The 21925-nt window shown below is 44.7% G+C and overlaps 1 protein-coding gene across 2 annotated transcripts in view; it reads right to left on the bottom strand.

Annotated features, from left to right (window-relative positions):
* CACNG5 (calcium voltage-gated channel auxiliary subunit gamma 5) overlaps positions 1-21925 on the bottom strand; it is a 61303-nt gene that overhangs the window by 13507 nt on the left and 25871 nt on the right. The window contains exons 2-3 of one of the 2 annotated variants that reach the window (XM_029599340.1): positions 13997-14235; positions 6387-6473 (exon numbers count right to left, since the gene is read on the bottom strand). In XM_029599340.1, coding sequence (XP_029455200.1) covers positions 6387-6473; positions 13997-14204 — 295 coding nt within the window. In that variant the 5' untranslated portion in view covers positions 14205-14235. The remainder of the gene's footprint in view (positions 1-6386; positions 6474-13996; positions 14236-21925) is intronic. The other variant, XM_029599341.1, reaches the window with a different exon arrangement.

Genomic DNA, 21925 nt, shown 5'->3' with positions numbered 1-21925 from the left:
GCCAATCCAGGTCACAAGTTGCTGGCAGGATCCCAGATAGTAGAGAGATTCCATTCTGCTTATGCCCAGAGATAAACAGTGGATTTCCCCAACTCTACCTTGTTAATAATGTTTTATGGATTTTTCCTCCAGGAACTTGTCCAAACCTTTTTTGAACCCTTCTATTAGGTGAATTTTAAAAACCTGGCACACGCCATAACCGGGAGATAAATGCACAAATTGGGGCGGTGTGCGCCGAGCGGATTTTATAAGCTCCCCATGTACGCGTGCATCTCCCATTGCACGCAGAAATAAAAGGATTAGAAAAAGGGTGGGGTGTGAGCACGGTCTGGAGCAGGTCACGAGTGTTCCGGGACTCAGACTTTAAATTTGCGCAACCATATGTACACACACTGGCGCAAGCTGGAGTCCCCTGCCGCATAACTTTACTTCTGATATGGATGACGTGTAAGTGTTTAAAACAAAAGAAAAATCTAAGCATGTCTGCAGGGTTTTAAGGGTCAGGGCTAACAGAGGGAAAGGAGGCTATTAAACGAAGGGGGTTTGGGAGGCCTATCCCTTAACTGGGTGAAATGGGAACGAACTGGGAAAAGCAGCACTGGCGTTGGCGAGGGCTGACGAACATGCATACATGTGCACCTGTTTAAAAGTTACCCTCCCGGTTAACTTGCCTTTACCACCATCTCCGGCGATGCGTTTCAGAGCTTAACTGGGCATTGCGTGAAAAAATATTTACTCAGATTTTTTTGTAAATGTGCTACTTAACAGCATCATGGAATGTCCCTTAGTCTTTTTAGTTCTTTAAAGAGGAAACAACCTTAATGACGGTGCCACCTCATTGGTTACATGTTCATCAGAAGTGGAAAAAAATGTGATCTTGCGGTTGTTTTTCTCTAATAGGTATCGGTTATTCATGGGGCATAAGCTGTGGGTCTTTCCAGATGTCTGCAAGGAGACCCAACTTACAGATGTTGTTCTTGGGCTCGGGAGGGTATCTTTTCTTTAAGATACCATGCTAAATGCATAATTCGCCTTTCTAGAAATAAATATGTTTAACTTTGAGCCCTCTCAATTGAAGGCTTTTTATTGAGAATAGGTCTCCGCAGGTTCTCACTTCAACCCCTGCTCCTCTGAGAGTCTAAGAGATAGTACATGATAATGTTTCTTACAAACAACGGGCTTTAGTAGTGCTGTATTCTTTTTATTGGTGTCTCTTTCTCTCTTATTCTTCTTTTCAGGTCTATGGGGTTTTTTTGGGCTGTAAAAATGATTCTTTGTACTATATTATTTTTTTTGTATATTCTTGTGACATTGGCCTTTATTTTCTGGAAAGCATTTCTGTGCTTATTGTAAATTAAGAACATTCTAAACAAAAAGTAATTAAAAAAAAAAAAAGTAAACAACCAATTTGCATTTATCAGTACCACCTCACTCATTTTTTTTTATTTTATTTATTTATGTGTTTTTTTATACCGAAGTATTAGTGTTGGCCTTCACTCCAGATATTTTAGTCTTCTATCAGATCTCCCCTCAGCCATTTCTTCGCCAGTCTGAAGGGCCCTAACCTCTTTAGCCTTTCCTCATAGGGCAGCCATGCCATGCCCTTTATCATTTTGGTCACCCTTTTCTGTACCTTTTCTAGTTCCACTATATCTTTTTTGAGATGTGGTAATAAGAATTTCACATCGTACTCTATGGGCCTGATTTTTAAAAGCATTTACATGCTTAAAATTGGGTTTTACATGTGTAAATGCACTTTGGGGTAGATTTTTAAAGTTATGCGTGGGCGTAGATTTGTTCGCGCAACCCGGCGCAAACAAATCTACGCCCGATTTTATAACATGCGCACGCTGCCGCACGCATGTTATAAAATCCAGGGTTGGCGCGTGCAGGGGGTGCAGAATGGTGCAACCTGTGCGCGCCGAGCCGAGCAGCCTGCCTCCGGCCCCCCCCCACCTTCCTCTCCCTTCCCCTACCTAACCCATCCCCCAGCCCTAACTAAATCCCCCCCACCTTTGTGCAGAAAGTTACGCCTGCCCAAGGCAGGCATATAGCTTGCGCGCGCCGGCAGGCTGCCAGCGCACCATTCCCCAGCCCGGGGGCTGGTTCGGAGGCCTCGGTCACGCCCTCAGACCGGCACCATGCCCCCGCCCAGAATGCCGCGGCGCCCCCGACACGCCCCCAAGCAAAGTCCCAGGACTTACGCCCGTCCCGAGGCTTTGCTCGCGCAGGGCTTTTAAAATCTGCCCCTTTATGCGTACAAGTGGGCTTTTGAAAATTGCTACATTAAATTGTCAAGAGGTTTTTCCCCATATTAAGTGCACTTAACACGGGTAAATGGCTTTGAAAATTGCTACAATAGTATGTGTTACATTTACATGCGTAACTCCTTTGAAAATTCGCCTGTTAGTGAGGTATTAAGATATTCTTCATTCCTTTCCTAATAATTACTAACATTCTGTTTGCTTTCTTGATTGCTGCTGCACACTGAGCCGAGGATTTCAAAGTATAGTTTGCATTATTTTTCCCTATGCATATCACTTGCATTTCTCCACTTTAAATTTATTTATTTTTATTTTATATACCGATATTCAATCTGACATATCACATCGGTTTACATTCAGGTACTGTAGGTATTTCCCTATCCCCAGAGGGCTTACAATCTAAGTTTGTACCTGAGGCAATGAAGGGTAACGTGACTTGCGACAGCGGGACTCGAACCCTGGTCTCCTGGTTCATAGGCCCACTGCTCCTCCTCCTCCCATTGGATGTCCAGTTTCCCAGTCTCACAAGGTCCTCTTGCAAATTCTCACAATCCACTTGGGATTTAACAGCTTGGAATAATTTTGTGTTGTCTGCAACTGTGAACACCTCTCATTGTTCCCTTTTCAAGATAATTTATAAATTATGTCAAAAAGCATCTGTCCCAGTAGAGATCTCTGGGGCACATTTAAAACAAATCAGAGAAAATTCTTTTTCACTCAATGTACAATTAAGCCCTGGAATTCTTTGCCGGAGGACGCGGTAAAGGCAGCTAATGTAGCTGGGTATAAAACGATTTGGACAAGTTCTTGAAAGAGAAGTCTATAAACCATTTTTAGCTAAATACATTAGGGGAAAGCCATTACTTATCCCTAGGCATTAGCAGCATGGGATCTATCTACCATTTGGGATCCTGCCAGGTACTTGTGATCTGTATTAGCCAATGGTGGAAATAAATACTGGGATTGAAGGACTCTGGGTTTGACCCAGTATGGAAATTTCTATGCTATGTTCTTATGTTCCTCCATTGAGAAAACTGATCATTTTGTCCTACTCTCTGCTTCCTATTTTTTAACCACAAAAGGACACTGCCTCCTATCCCATGATTTTTTGATTTTCTCAAGAGTCTCTCATGAGGGACTTTGTCAAATGCATTCTGAAAATCCAGATACATTATATCAACTGGCTCACCTTTATCCATGTATATTAACCCCTTCAAAAAAGATGTACCAGATTGGGGAGGCAAAACTTCCTTTGGATAAACCTATGTTGGCTGCGTCCCATGAAATCATGTCCATCTATACCTTCTGCAATTTTAATCTTTAGAATAGTATCTACCATTATTTCTGTCATAGGCTTTCCAGTCCATAGTTTCTCTGGAACCCATTTTAAAGACCGGCGTTACACTGGCCACTCTCCGGTCTTTGGATACATTTCTGAGCTGTTTACAAGCAAAGTAGTATCAGAAGCATTAAGGGCTGGATTTTAAATCACCTATGCGCATAAATCCCGGGGGTTTATGCGCGTGGCTGGGCCTTACGCGCGCCGGGCCAATGTAACTCCGGTCTTTAAAGTCCCGGGGTTAGTGAAAGGGGCGGTCTGGGGCGCAGGGCAGTCCGGGGTTAGAGGCGCCTGGCACAGCGGCCGGGGGATCGTGTGCCTGCAGGGTGCTGGTGCGCACAACTTGCTCCTGCTCAGAAGCAGGAGCAAAGGGTAAGTTAAAGATTTTGGGGGGATTTAGGAGAGGGATAGGGGGAGGGCAGGATAGGGGAAGGGAGGTCAGGCTAGGGGGGGTTGGGAAGTTCCCACCCAGTCCGTTCCTTAATTGGAGTGGACAGGTAGGGAACTGGGGAAGGCCCTGATTCGTCGCTGCGCGTAACTGCAAATATCTTCCCCCCCTTGCATGTGCCGACCCGGCATTTTATAACATGCGCATGTTATAAAATTACGCGCCGGGTAGCGCGTGCATATGGACACGCGCACACAACGTTTTAAACTCTACCCCTAAGTCTGTGTGGTCACCTCAAGAGGCTGGTGGCTATCTGCCCCTTTTCCTTGTGTGTCACCCCACTGATGAAATGGGGTGAGCAAATCTTATTATTTTTAACATTAACCTACTAAATGTAGACACTGGAAGTAAATTGAATTGCCCAAGGTCACATGGAGGGCAAATGCACAGCCAGGACTAGATAAGCAGGTCTTGAATCCCAGTTCTAAGTTCCAACTGTTACGCACCCTGTCCGCGCACAGGCCTGCTCACCTCCATGGTTCCATGGCAGGTCCCGGGTCGGCCTCCCTAGCGGCAGCTGCAAGCGCTTCCAGGCCTCGGCGTCCCGTGGCAGCGGTCGCCGGGCCTTCCACTGCACACCAGGCCTCACGCCGGAGCTCGGCATCCTCGGCTGTTTTGGCCACGCCCCAACACGCGCGCGAGGACCACCCGGCCTCTGGTAGGGCCAGGGGCGGGTCCTAGCTCTGCGGCGCACCCTGATTGATTCCCCGATATAAGGAAGTCCCTGCTTGTATTTCCTTGCCTTGGCAATCGGGTCGGTGTTTGTGCTAGATTGTTACTGTGTCTGAACCTTGTTCCAAGTCTCGTTCCAGGATCCTTCTCTTCCAGTTCTGTTCCTGCCTTGTTCCTGCTTCCTAGTTCTCCAACGTCCTTCTGTTCCTGTTCGTCTCCCCAGGTAGTACCTCTGGACTGTCTCTGGTACTGATCTCAGCTTGTTCCTTGATCTGCCTGCCTGCTGCCTACCCTCTGACTCCAGTCTGTTCCTCGACCTGCCTGCTTTCTGACCTCGGTCTGCCTGTGACCTCGTCTGACCTCTGGAACCTGACCACTTCTCGGACTGACCCCTGGACTCTAACCCTTGCCCGCCTGACCACGTCTCTAGATTCTGGCTCTGTTCCTAGCCTTGTCATCACCTACACTATTCTGGTCCTCCTTGTTTCATCTGACCTCCAGTCTCGAACCTGACCGCGCTCCCCTTCTGCCTGTGGGCACGCCGGACTTCCATCCTTTCAGGAGACCCTGCGAGGCCCATCTAAGTCCAAGCGGCCCGGGTCCCTACGGGCTCATCCCGGGGGGACCTCGGGCTTCCAGTGGTGAAGCTCATCCCAGCCTCTGTCTCCTCCAGTGCTCCGCCCCCTGGGGGCAGGTGCCTCCTGGTCCCTACCAGGAGGCGGTTCTCCGCTGCTCCAGGACAAGGGTCCACCCCCGAGCGCAACACCAACAACTGGAGCCCACACTACATTACAGGAATGCATACAAAAAGTTTACATTTTTGGGGTTGTTTTTTGTATTCATTTTTCAGTTCATTTGGTGGTTATTTTATTAGGAACAAAACAAGCATCAAAGAAGGGAGAAAAAAGAAAAACAAAGGGTCGTCCCCTTCTCCCCCCCCCCCCAATGATGAATCTCCAGCACTGACTTAAAAAAAAATTAACCCCCTCTCCAAGCTCCCTGAATGTCTCTTGCCCCGCCCGCGGGCTGGCTGGTGCCATTTTGAAAACAAGGCCTGGCAAGGTAGAAGGAACTGGGGACTGCTCTCGCTCTATTTGTGCTACGGGAAACTCATCGATGGAGTTGTGGAGTAAAGAAAAGCCCGGGGATGGGGAAGGTGGGGTCAATTTTTAACTGCTGGAAATACTGGGGGGGGGGGGGGTATCTTTTACCCATTTCTGAAATGAAGGGGAACAAAGTTCTCAAATTTTGGCAAGGGTTTTTGGTTTTCCATTCCATTTTATAACAAATGAGTTTTTGCATCGTATTTTTCATTTCATTAGAAAACAAATGCTCATCCCTACACCACATATCACCGTACAGTCAAAGTGCAACGTAGCAGATGACAGCAGAAAAGAACACTTGGCCCATCCAGTCTGTCCATAATGCCATGGCTATATCCTGCCCACCAGCTGTAGAAGTGTGACTGCCTGTAGGATATCATTCCTTATCCAAACCAGTTTCTGTTCTAGACATTGGTTTTCTACCATCCTGCGTAGAAAAGCATACAAGTTTCCATATTTAATAAAACACTTTGCTTCTGCAGTTTTGTAATAATCTGAAACAGTGAGCTTCATGGGGACATATCTAATGCAGTGGGTTAAGGAATCACAACGTCACCTACTTAAAACGTTGACCGTGGATTCAGATGTCAACTGTACATTCATTGGCATGACATATTCAATTGTAAAACACCGTCCACGCTCTTCACCTGTATGCAAAACAATTCATTTTATTACTCCTTTTCTCAACAGTACAATGTTTGCAACATAGCTACAATTCTCCCTTCCTGCAAAACAAAAGCAGCAAAATAGGTTTCTTAGAGAATGATATCCTATTACTCTGTTTCCCAGGGGAGCAAACCACTTTGCTTTAACATGGTATACAGGCCCAGCGCCACCAGGTGTGCAAACTGTGCAAATGCACAGGGCGGGACACCTGGGGGGGGTGCAGGAAGATGCTCATGTGGCTGCCAGTGGCCACAATCCCACCGACGGTAGAAGAAACAAGAGACCTGCACTCCACGACTCGGAAAAGGAAGCCTGTCCTGTGGCTCCTTGTCATTTGCCAGCCCCGCGGTATTAAACAGCCCCGGTGCTATCATTTCCTCTACGCTCATCTCGCGGTGCACGAGATGAGCATCGAGGAAGTGTTAACCCTCGGCCGGCACTTCTGCACTTACGCGCGTGGCCGGGCCCCCGTTGTAAAAAAGCACAGAAACCACGAAATTTACGCGTGTAGCCCTTTGAAAATGTGCTTGTTTATGCATAACTTTTATAAGCAAAAAAATATAACTTGCTTATGTGAACCCCTGATTTATTCGTGGAAGTCGGTATATATTACAATATGTATGTGTAATTGAAATCACTAGTTTGCCAATATCTCCACCAGTTCATTCTTGTCTTCAGGTGATTGAGACCCTCCTGGTTCGTCAATCTGAACAACCCCCCACCAGTAAACCCAGCCTCCCATCCACCCAATAGCAGACAACAGACGAGTTTGATATCAATTGCTCTACATGATTAGCAGGTGTAAAATTGCACAAATAAATTGCCAAATGTCTTTGCATAAATCTGTTATAAAATAGCAATTTCTAAATGTACCTCTTTGACCTGCTCTGGAATGCCCTAGACTGCTCCATTTTTTGCGCAGTTAAATGTGCATACAAACCCGAAAATACCTGCATATTTTTTTATATTTATAAAATAGCATGTATGCAAGTACAAGCTTCTTACATGAGTCTTTGCTACTTTTATGAGAGTTACTCCTTTGAAAATTCACTTTATACGTTATAAATTACCTGCTTCCACATATAAATCTTGGTTATTATGTGTACATGTTATAATTTTTTATACACCGAAAATCTACTTGCATATGTTTAGAAAATAGGCATCTACTTTTTCTTGCACTGAAAATCTTGGCATTTAGTGAAACATTTGCCTGCACTTTCAGAGTAGACATACATAGTATTTTATTAACTGTGCAGCTCCTGCCGCCCAGTTTATAAAATACTAGCATTAATCTCTATACATCCACCCACATGCAGAAATGCTGTACTGAGGATAGGTTTGAAAGTCAGGCTCTATGTGTGGCAGTATTGATCTCATAGTTAATGAAAACAAACCAAACATTTCATGTGATTTGTTTTGTTGGTCAAACAGAAAGCCTCTGATAGATACAGTTTCCATCCAGATATACCTACATCTCAAAAAGCAAAAGGCCAAAAACAGAGCACCAAATTCTAGTGTCTGGGTGAAAATACGATGCTAACTTGGTAACTTTCAAAGCGACCTGTGGGTGCACATGTGCACACGTTCGTCAGCCTGCGTCCAGGAACATGGCTATTTTATAACATACGCTTGTATATGCGCGCATGGTACAAAATAACCTGGCCACGCACACACGTGCGCCTAATTTTAGGTGGACGCGTACCTCTGTGTGCAAAATCCACTTCTACCACATAAGTAGGGACATTTTAAAAGGGACGCGCCGACGCCATTGCCTGTTTTACCAGTTCCGCTCCTGTTCGCCCAGTTACCAGCTAGATCAATCCCCTGGATTGACAGCCTGTACACTCCCCCCAGGTACCCCAGACCCTTTACACCCCTCAGGTATGGCTCGTTAAATTTTTTTTTTATTTTTTTACTTACACACCATCCGTACCAGAAGTAAAGTTACGCGGCAGAGGGACCTTGGCACACTTTGGACCGCGTTAAGAATTTTACGCGCAAATTTCTGTTTCAAGTATTGAAATGCCCATGGCCCTTATTTTTCCCTGATTCCAAATTTTAAGAGCCGATGGAAGGTTTCGAGAGCCACACAGTCTAACTGGCTGAATATCCCAGGGTGTTTTTGCTTTGGCGTCAGCAGGCTGCAGCGAAGAATTGTTCACCTGCATCCAGGAAAAGCAACTCGAGATATGAAAGCTTTCAGAGAAAATGAGTCGTTAGCTAATACAAAAGAGGACGCTATGAGGCGCCCTTGGTAGGTAAATATCCCGATACTTAGAAATATTGAGCTCCAGTTTATATTCTAAAGAGCGATCATTAATTTTCTATATCGTGGACTCGGTTTAACTCTCTGCCAACCTTATACATGTTTGAGAATCCATTCTCATTGGTTCTGTTATTGCTGTGATAAAGCAAAAACAGCAGAGGGCACTCTGATTGGAAGTTTAGAATTAAATGAGCAGACAATCTTATTCTTCAGTCTTCACGATCCATCAGCACTTTGTGTGACTTATTTTTTATGGTAACCTCTCGCTAGCTGCATCCAAGTTATGAGGAGAAAGGAGACATGTCTCAATTCACTTTTCTGAGCACCATCAAAATGAAAACATATTAAGCTAAACTCCTTAGGTTGACCTGAAAACAAGCAAACATATAATAAGGCAGTTTGTTAAAATGATTCTGGGGTTTCTGATATATCCACAGAGAGAGGGATTTTTTTTTTTTTTTGCTTTGAAACAGAAATTGCCTTCAGAGCCCCTCCCCTTGTAGGCTACAAATGGGGCACATCTGTTTCTCAAACAGGCTCCTTCCTCGGTGGATGCTATCCTCTGCTATTAGTACTTGGAAGGTTTAATGGCTTGCAAATACCATGCAGGAAGATTTACAAATTAATTTCACAATTCAGTGGCGCAGGACACAACATCATCAGGTGGTGGCGGTGGGAGAAGGTTTTGATGGTTCTGCATAACTCTTCCTTAACGATATTTCTTCATGCTGAGAATTTAGGGAGTTTCATCTTGCAAGAAGACAGAATTTTACCTTCTGGTGCGTCTCACACTGACTTTCCCCCTCGTACGCTGCACAAAGGGTAATGCCTGCTGCTCCTCTGCAATGGCGGCCACCTGGTCCTTGGCAAACGCACACTTTCATTTACCGTACCAGGAGGCGCACCCCAAGAGCTGGCAGTCAAGGGGGAAAAAATAGCAAGGGGGTTGGCTTTGACTATAGTTTTCTGTATTCTTTAAGCTAACATCAAATGTTAGCGACTTTGTTTTGATTGAACAGGAACACGGATTCTTCTCATCTACAGCCAAATAATCTGGTGTGAAACAAATCACAATTTTTGTACAAAAGCATAAAACTGATGACCATCTCAGGATGAGCAAACAAATTCTGAGTCCAGCTTTAACCAGGTGGACTTTTCAACCCAGATCGAGTTTGACAAAATCTGTAGATTTTGTTGAGATTTGTGCTAAAACAACCATCTTAATTTTTTTTTTTTTGTGATGGGGGTTCTCAGAAAAAAAAAAATCTATTATGCCCATTGTCTGGAATAGCTTGCCCTGGACTATTATATTATTTGCTACGTATTTATTACATGCCTTTTTGAATATAAAATTCACCCAAAGCGGTTTACAGCATAGAGTAACAGCAAATAAAAAGAAGGTCAACAGCAGCTTCACAATAAAAAAGGTGCAAACTATTTAGCATGGCAACAAAAATCATATCCTTAGCAATAAAAAGGTGTTCTTTTAGCACTGACTTTGATAGATCAACTAGGGTCTGCGTGTCCACTAGGCGAACGCCTAGGGCACCAACCAGTAGGGAGCAGCAAAGGGCAGCCATGGGGGGCAGCGAGCAGAGCCCATCCTGAGGCTAATGGCGCTGTCCCGGCCCACACCCCGCCCACATCATGTCCCCCTGGCCCACCCCTTTGGAGAGGCCCGGCACTTCGGCAAGTAACGGGGTTTATGCGCGTGGCTGGGCCCTTACGAAAATGTGTGCGGTGCACGTGTGGCCCTTTTAAAAATCGGGCTCTTTGTGCACAAAAAAACCCGGCTCCCCATCAGCTAATCCACGACCATCTCAGGGCATCTGGAAATCAGTTTTAATCATTGGGTGTTAATATTTGATGTTTGATCATTGGGTGTTAATATTTGATGTTTTTCAACTTTTGTTTTGGAGCTGGAACTTTTTTTTTTTTTTTGGAGTTTTTAATTATTGGATGTCACTATTTATCTGCTATTTTGAAATATTCCTTTTTCCTAGTATAGTTTTGTTATTATTGATGTTTTATATTTCTTCATTTTATTGTTGCATAATTTTTATTTGAGTGTTTGGGCTGGGGAGGGCGGGGCCTGGACTTGGGGAGGGGTGGGCAAAGCAGAAGGCTTGCCTAGGATGCCCAATGCCCTTGCATTGGCCCCGAGACCAACACGCATTGATTAACCTCTACTAACATAGCAGGGATACTAGCAGCTCGCTCGGAACTTAAATAATCCAGCAGCAACAAAAATAATCGTTTGTAGCAGCATATTTACAGAATTTAGATGATGCCATGCAGTTTCTGAAGTCAATTTAGCATCTTTTTTGAGTTCATAGTTAGGGATTAAAAGCTTGACAGAAAAGCCAGGCTTTTATTTGCTTCCTAAAGGCAGTGCGGATCAGCGCGGGCTCAGCACGCGCAAGGTGCACAATTGTGCACCCCCTTGCGCGCACCGACCCTGATTTTATAACATGCATGCGTGCTGAGCCCGCGCTGAGCCACACTGCCTTCCCCCCCTAACCTTCCCCCCCCTAGCCCTACTCTAACCCCCCCCCCCAAATTCTTATCATACCTTTTGCGGCAGGCGCAGGTCGCGCGCGCCGGCAGCTTGCCGGCATGCGATCCTCCAACACAGCAACAAATGGCCGCTGTATCGTAGGCCTCTGGCCCCGCCCCCGGACCACCCCTTTAGTAAAGCCCCGGGACTTAGACGCGTCCCGGAGCTTTACATGCATTGCCGGGCCTTTATAAAATAGGCCCAGCACGCGTAAGGCGATTTACGCACATAGAGCTTTTAAAATCCGGCCCATATTCTTTTGCTCAAGTAGGTAAGCCCATCTCCTTTTACAGCCTTGAACATCAATGTCAAGGTTTTGAATTTCACCATGTATAGTATTGGTAACCAGTGTACTTTGTGTAGGACAGGTGTGATGTGTTCGCACGATTTATGCCCTATTAGTCGTGCAGTGGCATGTTGTATTATCTGGAGTTTGTGAAGCACTATCAGTTGGACTCTTGTAAAATGCATAAGTAGACCAGCCATATGGTTTCTGTAGCAGGAATCACTGTAAGTTTGTCTTCTTATTAATGAATTTATTTAAAAGTATTTCTAAACTGCACTCATAGCACGAGTTCGAGGTGGTGTACACAAGCTAAAAGACATACATAATTTAAAACAAAACAGTATAACAAGACAATACAATACAGTCGAACATACATACCTTCAGACAAAAATATGGCGGCCTTTGTGCTGCTCCTGGAGTTAACTCACGTCCATTAATAATCTGTCGAAACTTAAATTCAGTCTTGGGCAAATGAAGGCTCGCTAAATGCTTGTGAAGACAAGTATGTTTTTAACACCTGCTTAAAAATTTTAGGGCAGGCCTATGAGAACGCCTTTTTCCTGGTGGGATCGAATTGAGCTAATCTGGGAGATGACACTTCCAATAGGTTTTTATTGGTGGATCGTATCGTGCGAGTAAGTTTGTAAAGATGCAAAACTACATTAGATCATAGGGTGATATCACTGTATAGTACTGTATGCATGAGGGTTGCTAATTTGTACCGGATGTTCCATTTTACTGGAAGCCAGTGTAATGAGGCAAGGACCGGAGTGATATGGTCATGCATTTGCATGCTTGTAAGAACTTTGGCTGCTGCATTCTGGACTATCTGCAGTGCCTGGTAAGCACCATTGCTTGAAGGGTTGTTCTAAAATCTTGTAGTTCCAGAAGAGGTCTTAGGTGTTTCAGCATATGTAATTTATAAAAAGATGATTTAACAACTTTTATCTGAACGTGGAATGACAATGTGGTGTCAAGGATTATACCTAAATTCCGTACTGCGTGGGCAATAGGAATCCTGTGACCATCAAATTGAAAAGTAGGAAAGGTTATAGACAGTGATCAGGCAGATAGAACAATCAGTGCTGTCTTTTGAACATTTAACAGTTTATTCTGAAACAGCCACTTCTTTACTGTTCTTATACCCATAGGGGTAGATTTTCAAAGGGTTATGCACGTAGCCCCTGAAAACCTACCCCTGCATCCCCCTGCGCGCGCCAAGCCTATCTTGCATAGGCTCGGCGGCGCGCGCAAGTCCTGGGGCTTGAAAAAATGGGCGTTCCGGGGCGGGAACAAGGAAGGTCATGGGGGGGGTGGAAGGAAAGTTCCCTCCGAGGCTGCTCCGATTTCAGAACGGCCTCGGAGGGAACGGAGGAAGGCTGCTCGGCGCGCGCAAGTTGCACAATTGTGCACCCCCTTGCGTGCGCCGATCCTGGATTTTATAACATGCGCGTGGCTGCGCGCGCATGTTATAAAATCGGGCGTAGATTTGTTCGCGCTGGGTTGCGTGAACAAATCTACGCCCGCACGCATGTTATAAAATCTGGCCCATAGAGACTAAGTCAAATGTGTTTATCCAAGAGGAAGCATAGGGAACAAAAAATTGCCCGCTTAAACTTTACAGTCTACGCCGAGACATGCAAAGATTTTAGAGAGAGGAGAATAGTATATATATTAAAAAGTGTTGCCAATGAGGCAGAACACTGTTGAACTCCAGTGATTGCCGGGTTCCAATTAGGCTGCACTGTCCGGTCTAACCTGTTGAGATCAATCAGACAAGTATGAAGTACACCAATCTAGTACTATGCCGAACAGACCAAAGACATGAGGACTGGCCAAAATAATTTTATGATCAATTGTGCTGAATGCAAATGATATATCTAAGAGGACCATTACACAGGTAGTAGCTCTGCTGAATCTATGGATGATAGTGTTAGGACTAGACAAAAACAAGAGACTTGAGGAGCAGGCACAGTCTTTGTAAGGTTCATAACTGAAAGTGGCAGCTCGTTACTGAATATCAGGCCGCAGACAAATGATCTTTTCTTCAGGAGGCAGGTGAAAACCGGGGCGCTCCTAGTTCACTGTTGCTATGTCATAGGGACATGATCCCATACGGCTGACCTGCAGATATTCCTTAAGGAGCCACCACTTTGGTATATACACTGCCAGACATTTCTGACTTTGCTGGAATTGTGATTTGGGCAGTCTTGGTTTGTTGGTGCCCATGTATTTAATGGGCAGTTTTATTAATATATGGCTCCTGTGGGATTTCTATTGTTTTTAAGTGCTTTGTGTTATTTATTTGTTAGTTTTATGTGCTGACGTGGTTTGGCGCTCTCGTTAATGCTCTTGAATTCTGATTTGCCCATCAAACAAATAAATAAATAAATACCTGCTAAGAAGCAAACTCTCCAGAGCCCGGAATGCAGGGACATTTTGATTTCTGTCGTCTGGTTTTGGGGTAGGATGATACCTTCCTCCAGATAGAGCCAATAATCCGTGCTAACTGCAATCCCTAAAAGTCCCAGGCTGCACACAGCAAACACACTGCTGAGCAGGGTCAAAGCTTTCCTGCTGCATACACCCATTCCACAAATCATCAGGTTGGAGGTGGCAAAAAAAGAGAGAGCGCTGCAGAGAAAAAAGGAACATTAGTAGCTGGGACTTGCTGGTGCATAAAAACTTAACCACCTTTTCTTTTTTTTTTTCTTCATCCTTTCTGTTTTTTTATTCTGATCATGCAGAAATCACTTTTTTTTTTTTTTTAACAAGTTCATCAACCACTCAAGAAACAGAAGAAGGCGATTTGCACTGAGGTTTTAAAACAAGGAGGTCAATATTCAAAAGGATTTATCCAGTTAAGTTTGGGACTTAACCAGACAAACCTAGGGATTTAATATTTCCTCCCCCCCCTCCCCACTGATTGGCTGTTTTAGCCAGATAAGAGAGGTGGAGTGGGGCTTAAACTTAGCCAAGTAAGTAAGTCTGGTTGTGATATCTTAGAACTTAATTGGCCATATTAAATACATAGCTGGTTAAGCCCCCCCAAAAAACCCTTGGTTGCAGGCCTGATCCCTCACCTTCTTCCCAACCTCCTAAAGAAAACATTTAATTGAATTTAAAAACACTTAACATGCTGCTAATCTATAGTCCTAGGCAGTTTACAAATTAAAACATTCATATTTATCATAAAGCAAACATACAAATGAAACAATTTAATAGAACCATGCTCTGCCTCAACATGCATCAGCCAGCATTTATACTTGCTAAGATGATCATTTAAAGCTTTATTTAGTTTAGTATTAGTTTAGCTTATTCCTTGATTAACTGAAATGTTTTGCTGTCTTAAATCAGAGTGATGCACAATAAAGAATTTTAAAACTAACATTCTAACCAATATAATAAAAATAAATAAAAAACAGTAATAGTAAAATAATAATAATAAAACAGTAAAACAAAATGAACCATATAAATAATTTAGCTTTACAAAAATCAATCAACATCAAATTCATATACCAACTACTGTAGAATAAATGCTTCACAAAAAATAAATCAACAAGACTCCTGCCACAAACATTCTGGGAATGAATTCCATAAAAACATGTGGAACATAGCAACCAATCCTACTCCCCACAAACTTCATCAAAAGAATTAAAAAAAAAAGTCATGGACCATAGCAGCAAGATGCCCTCTCCAAACCATATATTTAAATTAAAGGAATGGTTCCAGGCCCCCTCCTGGCACACTGGCACACTTATCCCCACACCCAGCTCCCCAGGCTGCACCGGGAACGTCTCTGCCATGCTCCCAGTGGCATCGTCTGTTGTATCTGCCCCCAGATACTTCTGTCTAAAGATGCCACTGACATCTCCTGTTCCAGCTCATTTAAACGAGGGACCCACTTGGTGACCACAGAACTGTATGCTCAGAGCCCAGTATTCAAATAGTGCTGAGTGCCTCGAGCTAGGACTCGAAGTTAGGTGCAGATTTTAGATGCCTAACTTCTACGCACCCTCTTGAAAACTTGGTCCATTGTGCATCTTTTGGCTAGCAGTAATGGGGCTTGTTAAAGCAGGCACCCATCATTCAGATTCTCTGAAGCTATCAGCAAAACCAAAACAGCTTAGTTTTCATGACTTCTGCCAATTAACAATATATTCTATAAATGAACCATGCTCTCACTTTACAGTACAACACATGTAAAGAAAAAAAAAAAAAAGAAGAAGACTGGCCAATGCCAAGTAGCTCAATAGTCAATCATGTCTAGACAAGAAAGAACAGAGTTATCAGAAATGCTGGTGTCAATACAAAGCATCAGCTCAATACTGTGTACATATAATAGGTGCATGAGCTGGGGAAATATGATTGCCGTGGCTTAATATGGATTTTGCTACAACTCTTGTTACAGTATTCTATAAAATGCCACTTTCTAAATGAGAAGGGACAAGGTTTAGAGAGACCATTTGAGAAAATAAGGACCCAAGAGGACATCACCAGTGGGTTATAATTACTGTCAAACATTCCAGCGCTGATACCTGGGGTTTTTGCTGGGACTGCAATAATTTACTAATAATTTTACTCAAGACCTCCAGGATGCAGAGAGCCTCAGCACAGACTTTGGTTTGGGTTTTGTTTTTTTTGGCCAGTCATACTGCGCACAGCTCACTGGCTTATTTTTAAACAAGCCCTATTTTAACCCCCCTTATAATCATCTCTGCGGACCCAGCTGGCATGCCTTGGTGACGCGAACAATTTTTCCAGACTGACAGCTGGAGGGAAGAGTCCTGTGAGACTAACGCCCTGTGTTTGAGCCTGGCCCCCCAAACCAGGCTCAAACACTTCTCCCCTTAACTCCTCTGAGCAACAAAAAATGAAGGGGTCTTTAATCTTCTTAGGCCAAAGCGAACTATATTTTATCACTCTGAAAGTAAGGGGGGGGGGGGGAATTATGGAACATTTTGCTAACAGGGAAGGTTATGTCCGCAACACTAAATAAATTCAAAAGAAAACTGGACAAGTATTTGAAGGACAATAAAAAAAAAGATCAGTGAGGTTTGAGAATGAAGTTATACCTAATGCTCTTCACAGCTCCGAGGCAAATGAATGGTAAGAGGAGACGACATGAAAATACAGATTTCCATAAGAAAAAACAGAAAAGACCAAAACCGTTTTGTAGTGCTTCCCAATGAGTTAAAAGCAGAAACATAACTGTTGATGGCGACAGTACTTCTGCATTTCCCCTCATGTTCTATCACAGGATAAAATCAATTCCCTAAGCTGGAGCATCCCTGGCAGTCTTCTATCTGACCTCCGTGGTCCATGCACATTATGCTGTGTGCTCTGCTCTAATGAAACTTCTAACAGAAGATCACAAAAAAAATGTTTATTTTCCAATAACAATACCGAAAGGCACTTAATTCGGCCATTCTTCTCAGCCTCCGTCTATCCGCTCACATGGAATACACAGGCTGCAGGAAGGGCCAATGTCGATCCTCAGTCCACAGACTGGGCTGGTTCTCAGAATATCCCTGATGATTATGCATTGCCTCAATACTATGCAAATGCATCTCCTGAATATTCATGCCAGCCCAGCATGCAGCCCTTGAGGGCTGGAATTAGACTTCTCCACTGTGGAGTCTGCATGGACCACACACACAACTACTAAATGAACTTTCTTTGGACTTTCTCTTGAATTGATTGACTGGTCGGTGGTCTAAGTGCTATATTGTGATCAGAGTCACTTTTGAAAATTTATTTAACCTCTTTGTTTCATCTGGCCCTGAGGACTTCTATTATTATGTCTCAGACCTGATTCCAGAGAGGCTTTTTCCTCTCCTGTCTTATTACATTCCCAGTCGTGGTTTCTTTAATGTACAGATTAAATGAATGTAAGTCACTTGTACTAGCTGAACTCTCTTTATTGTGCTGTCTCTCATCCTCTCTTACCATCTCTAGGGAGCCACTATAGATCTGCATTCCTTAATGGAGTCCATTGTGCTCAAGGAGCTTCTTGTAAAATGAATGGATTTCTCTACTTGTAAAGAATATTGAATTCTTGGTTTGTAAGAAAATCATTCTTGCCAAAGGGACACAGAAAACTGCACTTGAATACAAATTTAGAAACAATATGAAATCTGAAAGGCTGAGATAAAGCTCTGTAGTAAAAGGATCACAGGTGCTTTTTGGCATTGCTTTCCCAACCCACATGATTAATAACATTATAATTTTCCCCCAGATTAAATGGAAACATTTGCTGTTTACACCCCTGCATGGTTCTATTATTGACTTGTCATATCCACTCTTCCTGGCAGCAGGGAGACTAACACTCACTAGTGCAATCAGTGTTCAAACATGGGTACTTCTGTCTTGCGAAAATCACATTTCCAACTTGCACCTTCCACTATTTTTAGCCAAGTGTGACTGTGAGAATCATTCATCCTCTCCAAGCCTCTTGGGAAATTAGGTTGTAGAAAAATAAGACCACACACTGTGATTTTTCAGACGTCCATAGGACATGTCATTCCTACCTACCCTGTTTCAATTGAAAATGTTACTCAGATGTCAATTTTGGAGCCCCTTAAGCCGCTCCCCTGCAGTGCTCCTGGACACCTGTGAGCCATCATGTTTGAACTAGCGGGTCACAGTACACCAGGCCCCTTGCTTTCCATTCACTTATGCTCTGCGTGACATCACTATCAACACGAACCAGGCAGGTCTGGGTTATGAAGGAAGGTGATTTATGGGACTTGATCTCTATGGGGCCGATCCAATACAGTGCGTTCAGCCGAGCGCACTGTATAACCCGCAGTGGGCGCTAATGAATCCCCTACTGCAATAAGGGGATTAGCGCCTATCCAACTCGAGTCCAACACAGAGTGGGGCAGATTTTTAAAAACTGCGCCCGTGCGTACTTTTGTTCACGCGACTGGTGCAAACAAAAGTACACCGGATTTTAATAGATATGTGCGTAGCCGTGTGTATCTTTTAAAATCCAGGGTCGGCGTACGCAAGGCTGCCCAAAATCGGCAGCCTGTGCGCACCGAGCTGCGCAGCCCTCCTCCATTCCCTCCGAGGCCGCTCCGAAATCAGAGCGGCCTCGGAGGGAACTTTCCTTCCACCCCCCCCCCCCCCAAGTTCCCCTCCCTTCCCCTACCTAACCCACCCCCCCCAGCCCTATCTAAACCCCCCTACCTTTGTTCGAAAAGTTACGCCTGCCCAAGGCAGACGTAACTTGCACACGTCGGGCCAGCTGCCGGCACGCCATGTTCTGGTCCAGGGGCTGGTCCGGAGGCCACGGCCATGCCCCCGGGCCGGAACCACGCCCGCGGCCCCGCACCGGAACACCACGGATGACACACCGGCCGCGACACGCCCCCCGACACGCGCGTCCCGGGGCTCAGTGCACGCAGGGGGAGCTTGAGGCAAGTTTTCGGGGGTATGCGCGTACCCCTTTGAAAATCTGCCCCGGTGAGTCTAACAGCGCTAATCACATGCAAATGCATGTGACTGAGGCTATTAGTATTCACTCCAGATGCAAAAAAAAAAAATGTGCGTCTAGGACGCACATTTAGCAGTCAGCAATTAACGTCTGCTCCTTAAACCAGTGCAGAAAAGCAGAAAAAAACGCTTTTCTGTACTGCCTTCTACTTAATATCGTTGCGATATTAAGTAGAAGGAAAACCAAAATTAAATAAAGTTAAAAAAAAAAACCCCCAAAACTCTGGCAGTCAGGTGCATGAACCAGACGCTCGAATGACAAGCATCTGTTTCTGAACCCCCTGGCTGTGCGGCTGTGCGGTAGACCGCCAACACCGATTGAGTTCTCGTTAGCAAGGAGGTGCTAGGGGCGCGCAAGCAACCCTAGCGCCTCCTTGCTAATGTGACCCCCTAATTTAAATATTGCATGGTTCCCCCCCCCTTGGGGGCGCAGGGGGTGCGTTAAGAAAGCGGGCGCTGATTGTTCAGCGGGCGCTTTCTATGCAAATTTATTGCATCGGCCCCTATATATAGTTGCTCCCTTTGATGTAGTAGAAATAGAGAAGAGCTTCTTGGTGGAGTTTAAAACTAATTTCTTGAAATAAAAATTAGCAAATGGATGCACTCTGCATATTCCCGCTTAAAGCGCACTTTTGTAACATTGCATGGCTCCTGTACACGCTGCATAGAATTTTCTTTAAATCTAGACTTTGTGCACCGAGCCCATTAAACCTTTTCTGCCTGATAATGAACTTATTCCATTAATTTATGTGGCGTTCAAACAGGCCTGTGTTCCCAAGGGGTGAAAAGCTGCAGAATTCTGATTCCTTGTTTTCAAGAAATAATTGAATACAGTGCTTGGTAGAACGGTGAAAATGGTATAAGTCGTGTTACACCTCACCTCCAGGGCCCCCACCCATCCAAACTGCAGCTTTCATCCAAAACTAACAAAAATAAGAATCTTAATTTCAGGTTTTGCAGAAACCCCAAACATAAATATATTTTCAGAGGTCAACACAGATATCAGGTAAATTAAAAACAAGTGAGGAAGAAATGAGACCTGGAATAAAATCATTAGGGAACAGCTGCTAGATGTCTAGCGAGCCACATCTGAAATTAAAGGAAAAACCATGATGCAGGCCAGCTTGAATAGAAATACGATCTACGATCTACAGGCAAGAGAAGACAAAGGTCACTCTATGGATCACCCCCTTCCTTTTCAAATATATAAATGCAGGTGGTAGAGCTATTTTCTTAGTTGATGTCATGTTCTCTTTTTAAGATAAATCAATTCTGTTGAGCAAACTGTAGTTGCCATGGCTGTGTTTCGTGATATGTCCTAAGCGACTGGTTCTAGCAGTAGTGATTCAACAGGATCTGCTGATACTGCACCTAACCTGAACATGTTCAGCGCCAGGCTCAGACTTCTGTACAAGCAACACTAGGCTTGTGTCTAGGGTGGCATGAACCTGGCGCAGCAGGCTGGCTTCCAGCTGTACCGAATCTCAGTCAGCAGAAAACAGCCCTCTGCTTCCTGATCCAGTTCCTCCCCTCCCCTCCTGGGCAGTATACAGGGAACAGGACAGGAGGGGGAGCCGGAAGGAGACCGAACAAAGGATCATTTTGGGGAGGTTAGGAGGGGGGCGAGTGGGGATCACTGGGGTGAAGAGAGAGACGGGGGATGAGAGGGGATCAGCTCAGGGATGTGTCTGTGTGCTAGAGAGAGACGGGAAGGGGGTAGTATTCATGTGTGGGTGCGAGAGAGAAGGGATTGGTGCTGGCTAGGTGTGCATATTCATGCCAGATTGGGTGGGAGGTTAGCGATGGATACATGTGGGAGCAGGACTGAAGCACAGACAACTGTCTCCTCCCTCCACCCCCATCAATGCAATTCTGATCCTCTTTCCCTTGACCTCTTCCTTCCTATCTCTCCCTTCTCCCCATATCCTGGAATTCACCACAGCCACTCTTACTCCCCTCCTCCTCAATCCCTGAACCTCCCACCCCAGATTCCTGATCTTTCCCCCTTCCTCAATCTTCTGTTTCTCCCATCCTCAGTCCTCTCTCTCTCTTTCTTCCCCTCATCCCCAATCCTCTTTCCTTCTTCTCCCTATCCCCAGTCCTCTCACCTTCTCTTCACCCCATTCCCGGTCCTTTCACCATCTCCTATCCCCAATCCCTAGATCTCTACCCACTGCTGATGCTTCACATTTTTTTTCTCACCCAGTAAAAAGAAAAAAAAAGTTGAAAAATATTTAATTGTTATAACCTAATATAAAATATGGAAATGTTTGTCAATGTGCTTCAGAATTTTCTATTTTTTTTGCCACAGAATCTGTCCCTGAGCTGCTGCAGAAAACTGTAGGTCTGTGCCTTAGACCTTCTGCTCCCTATTGTCTGACCTTATGGGAATGGGTGGAGGCAACAGCACCAACAGTGCCTTAGGGGTGGCAAAAGCCTAAATCTGTCACTGTTCACCAGGAGCATCATTAGCATTGGGCACACGGGGCCTGTGCCCCATGTCCAAAGCTCAGTGCCCCAAATCTCAGCTGCGGCCTCCAATTTTTTTTTTCAATCCCAAAAACATCTTGCCCGCACTATCCAGTGCTGCAGCGCTTCTTTCAGAATCAAGGCCACTTGTGTTTTGCTGGGACCCTGCTCACAGAAGAAGACAGCAGACTGCTCTTAGTAAGACCTACCCTGCCAAAGGAGGCTCCTACAATCAGTAGGGCTCACGCAGGGAATGAGGCTGCTGCAGTGGGCCATGGTTGAAAGAGACTTCTGCTTTGGCTAGGCCGTGCAACTGAAAAAAGAAGTCTGCTGTTGCCTACACTGTCAAAAAAAA

The sequence above is a fragment of the Rhinatrema bivittatum genome, chromosome 4 (assembly GCF_901001135.1).
Source record: "Rhinatrema bivittatum chromosome 4, aRhiBiv1.1, whole genome shotgun sequence".
Lineage (NCBI taxonomy): Eukaryota > Metazoa > Chordata > Amphibia > Gymnophiona > Rhinatrematidae > Rhinatrema > Rhinatrema bivittatum.
The sequence above is the reverse complement of the archived record's forward strand: the minus strand, read 5'-3'. Positions and strand labels throughout refer to the sequence as shown.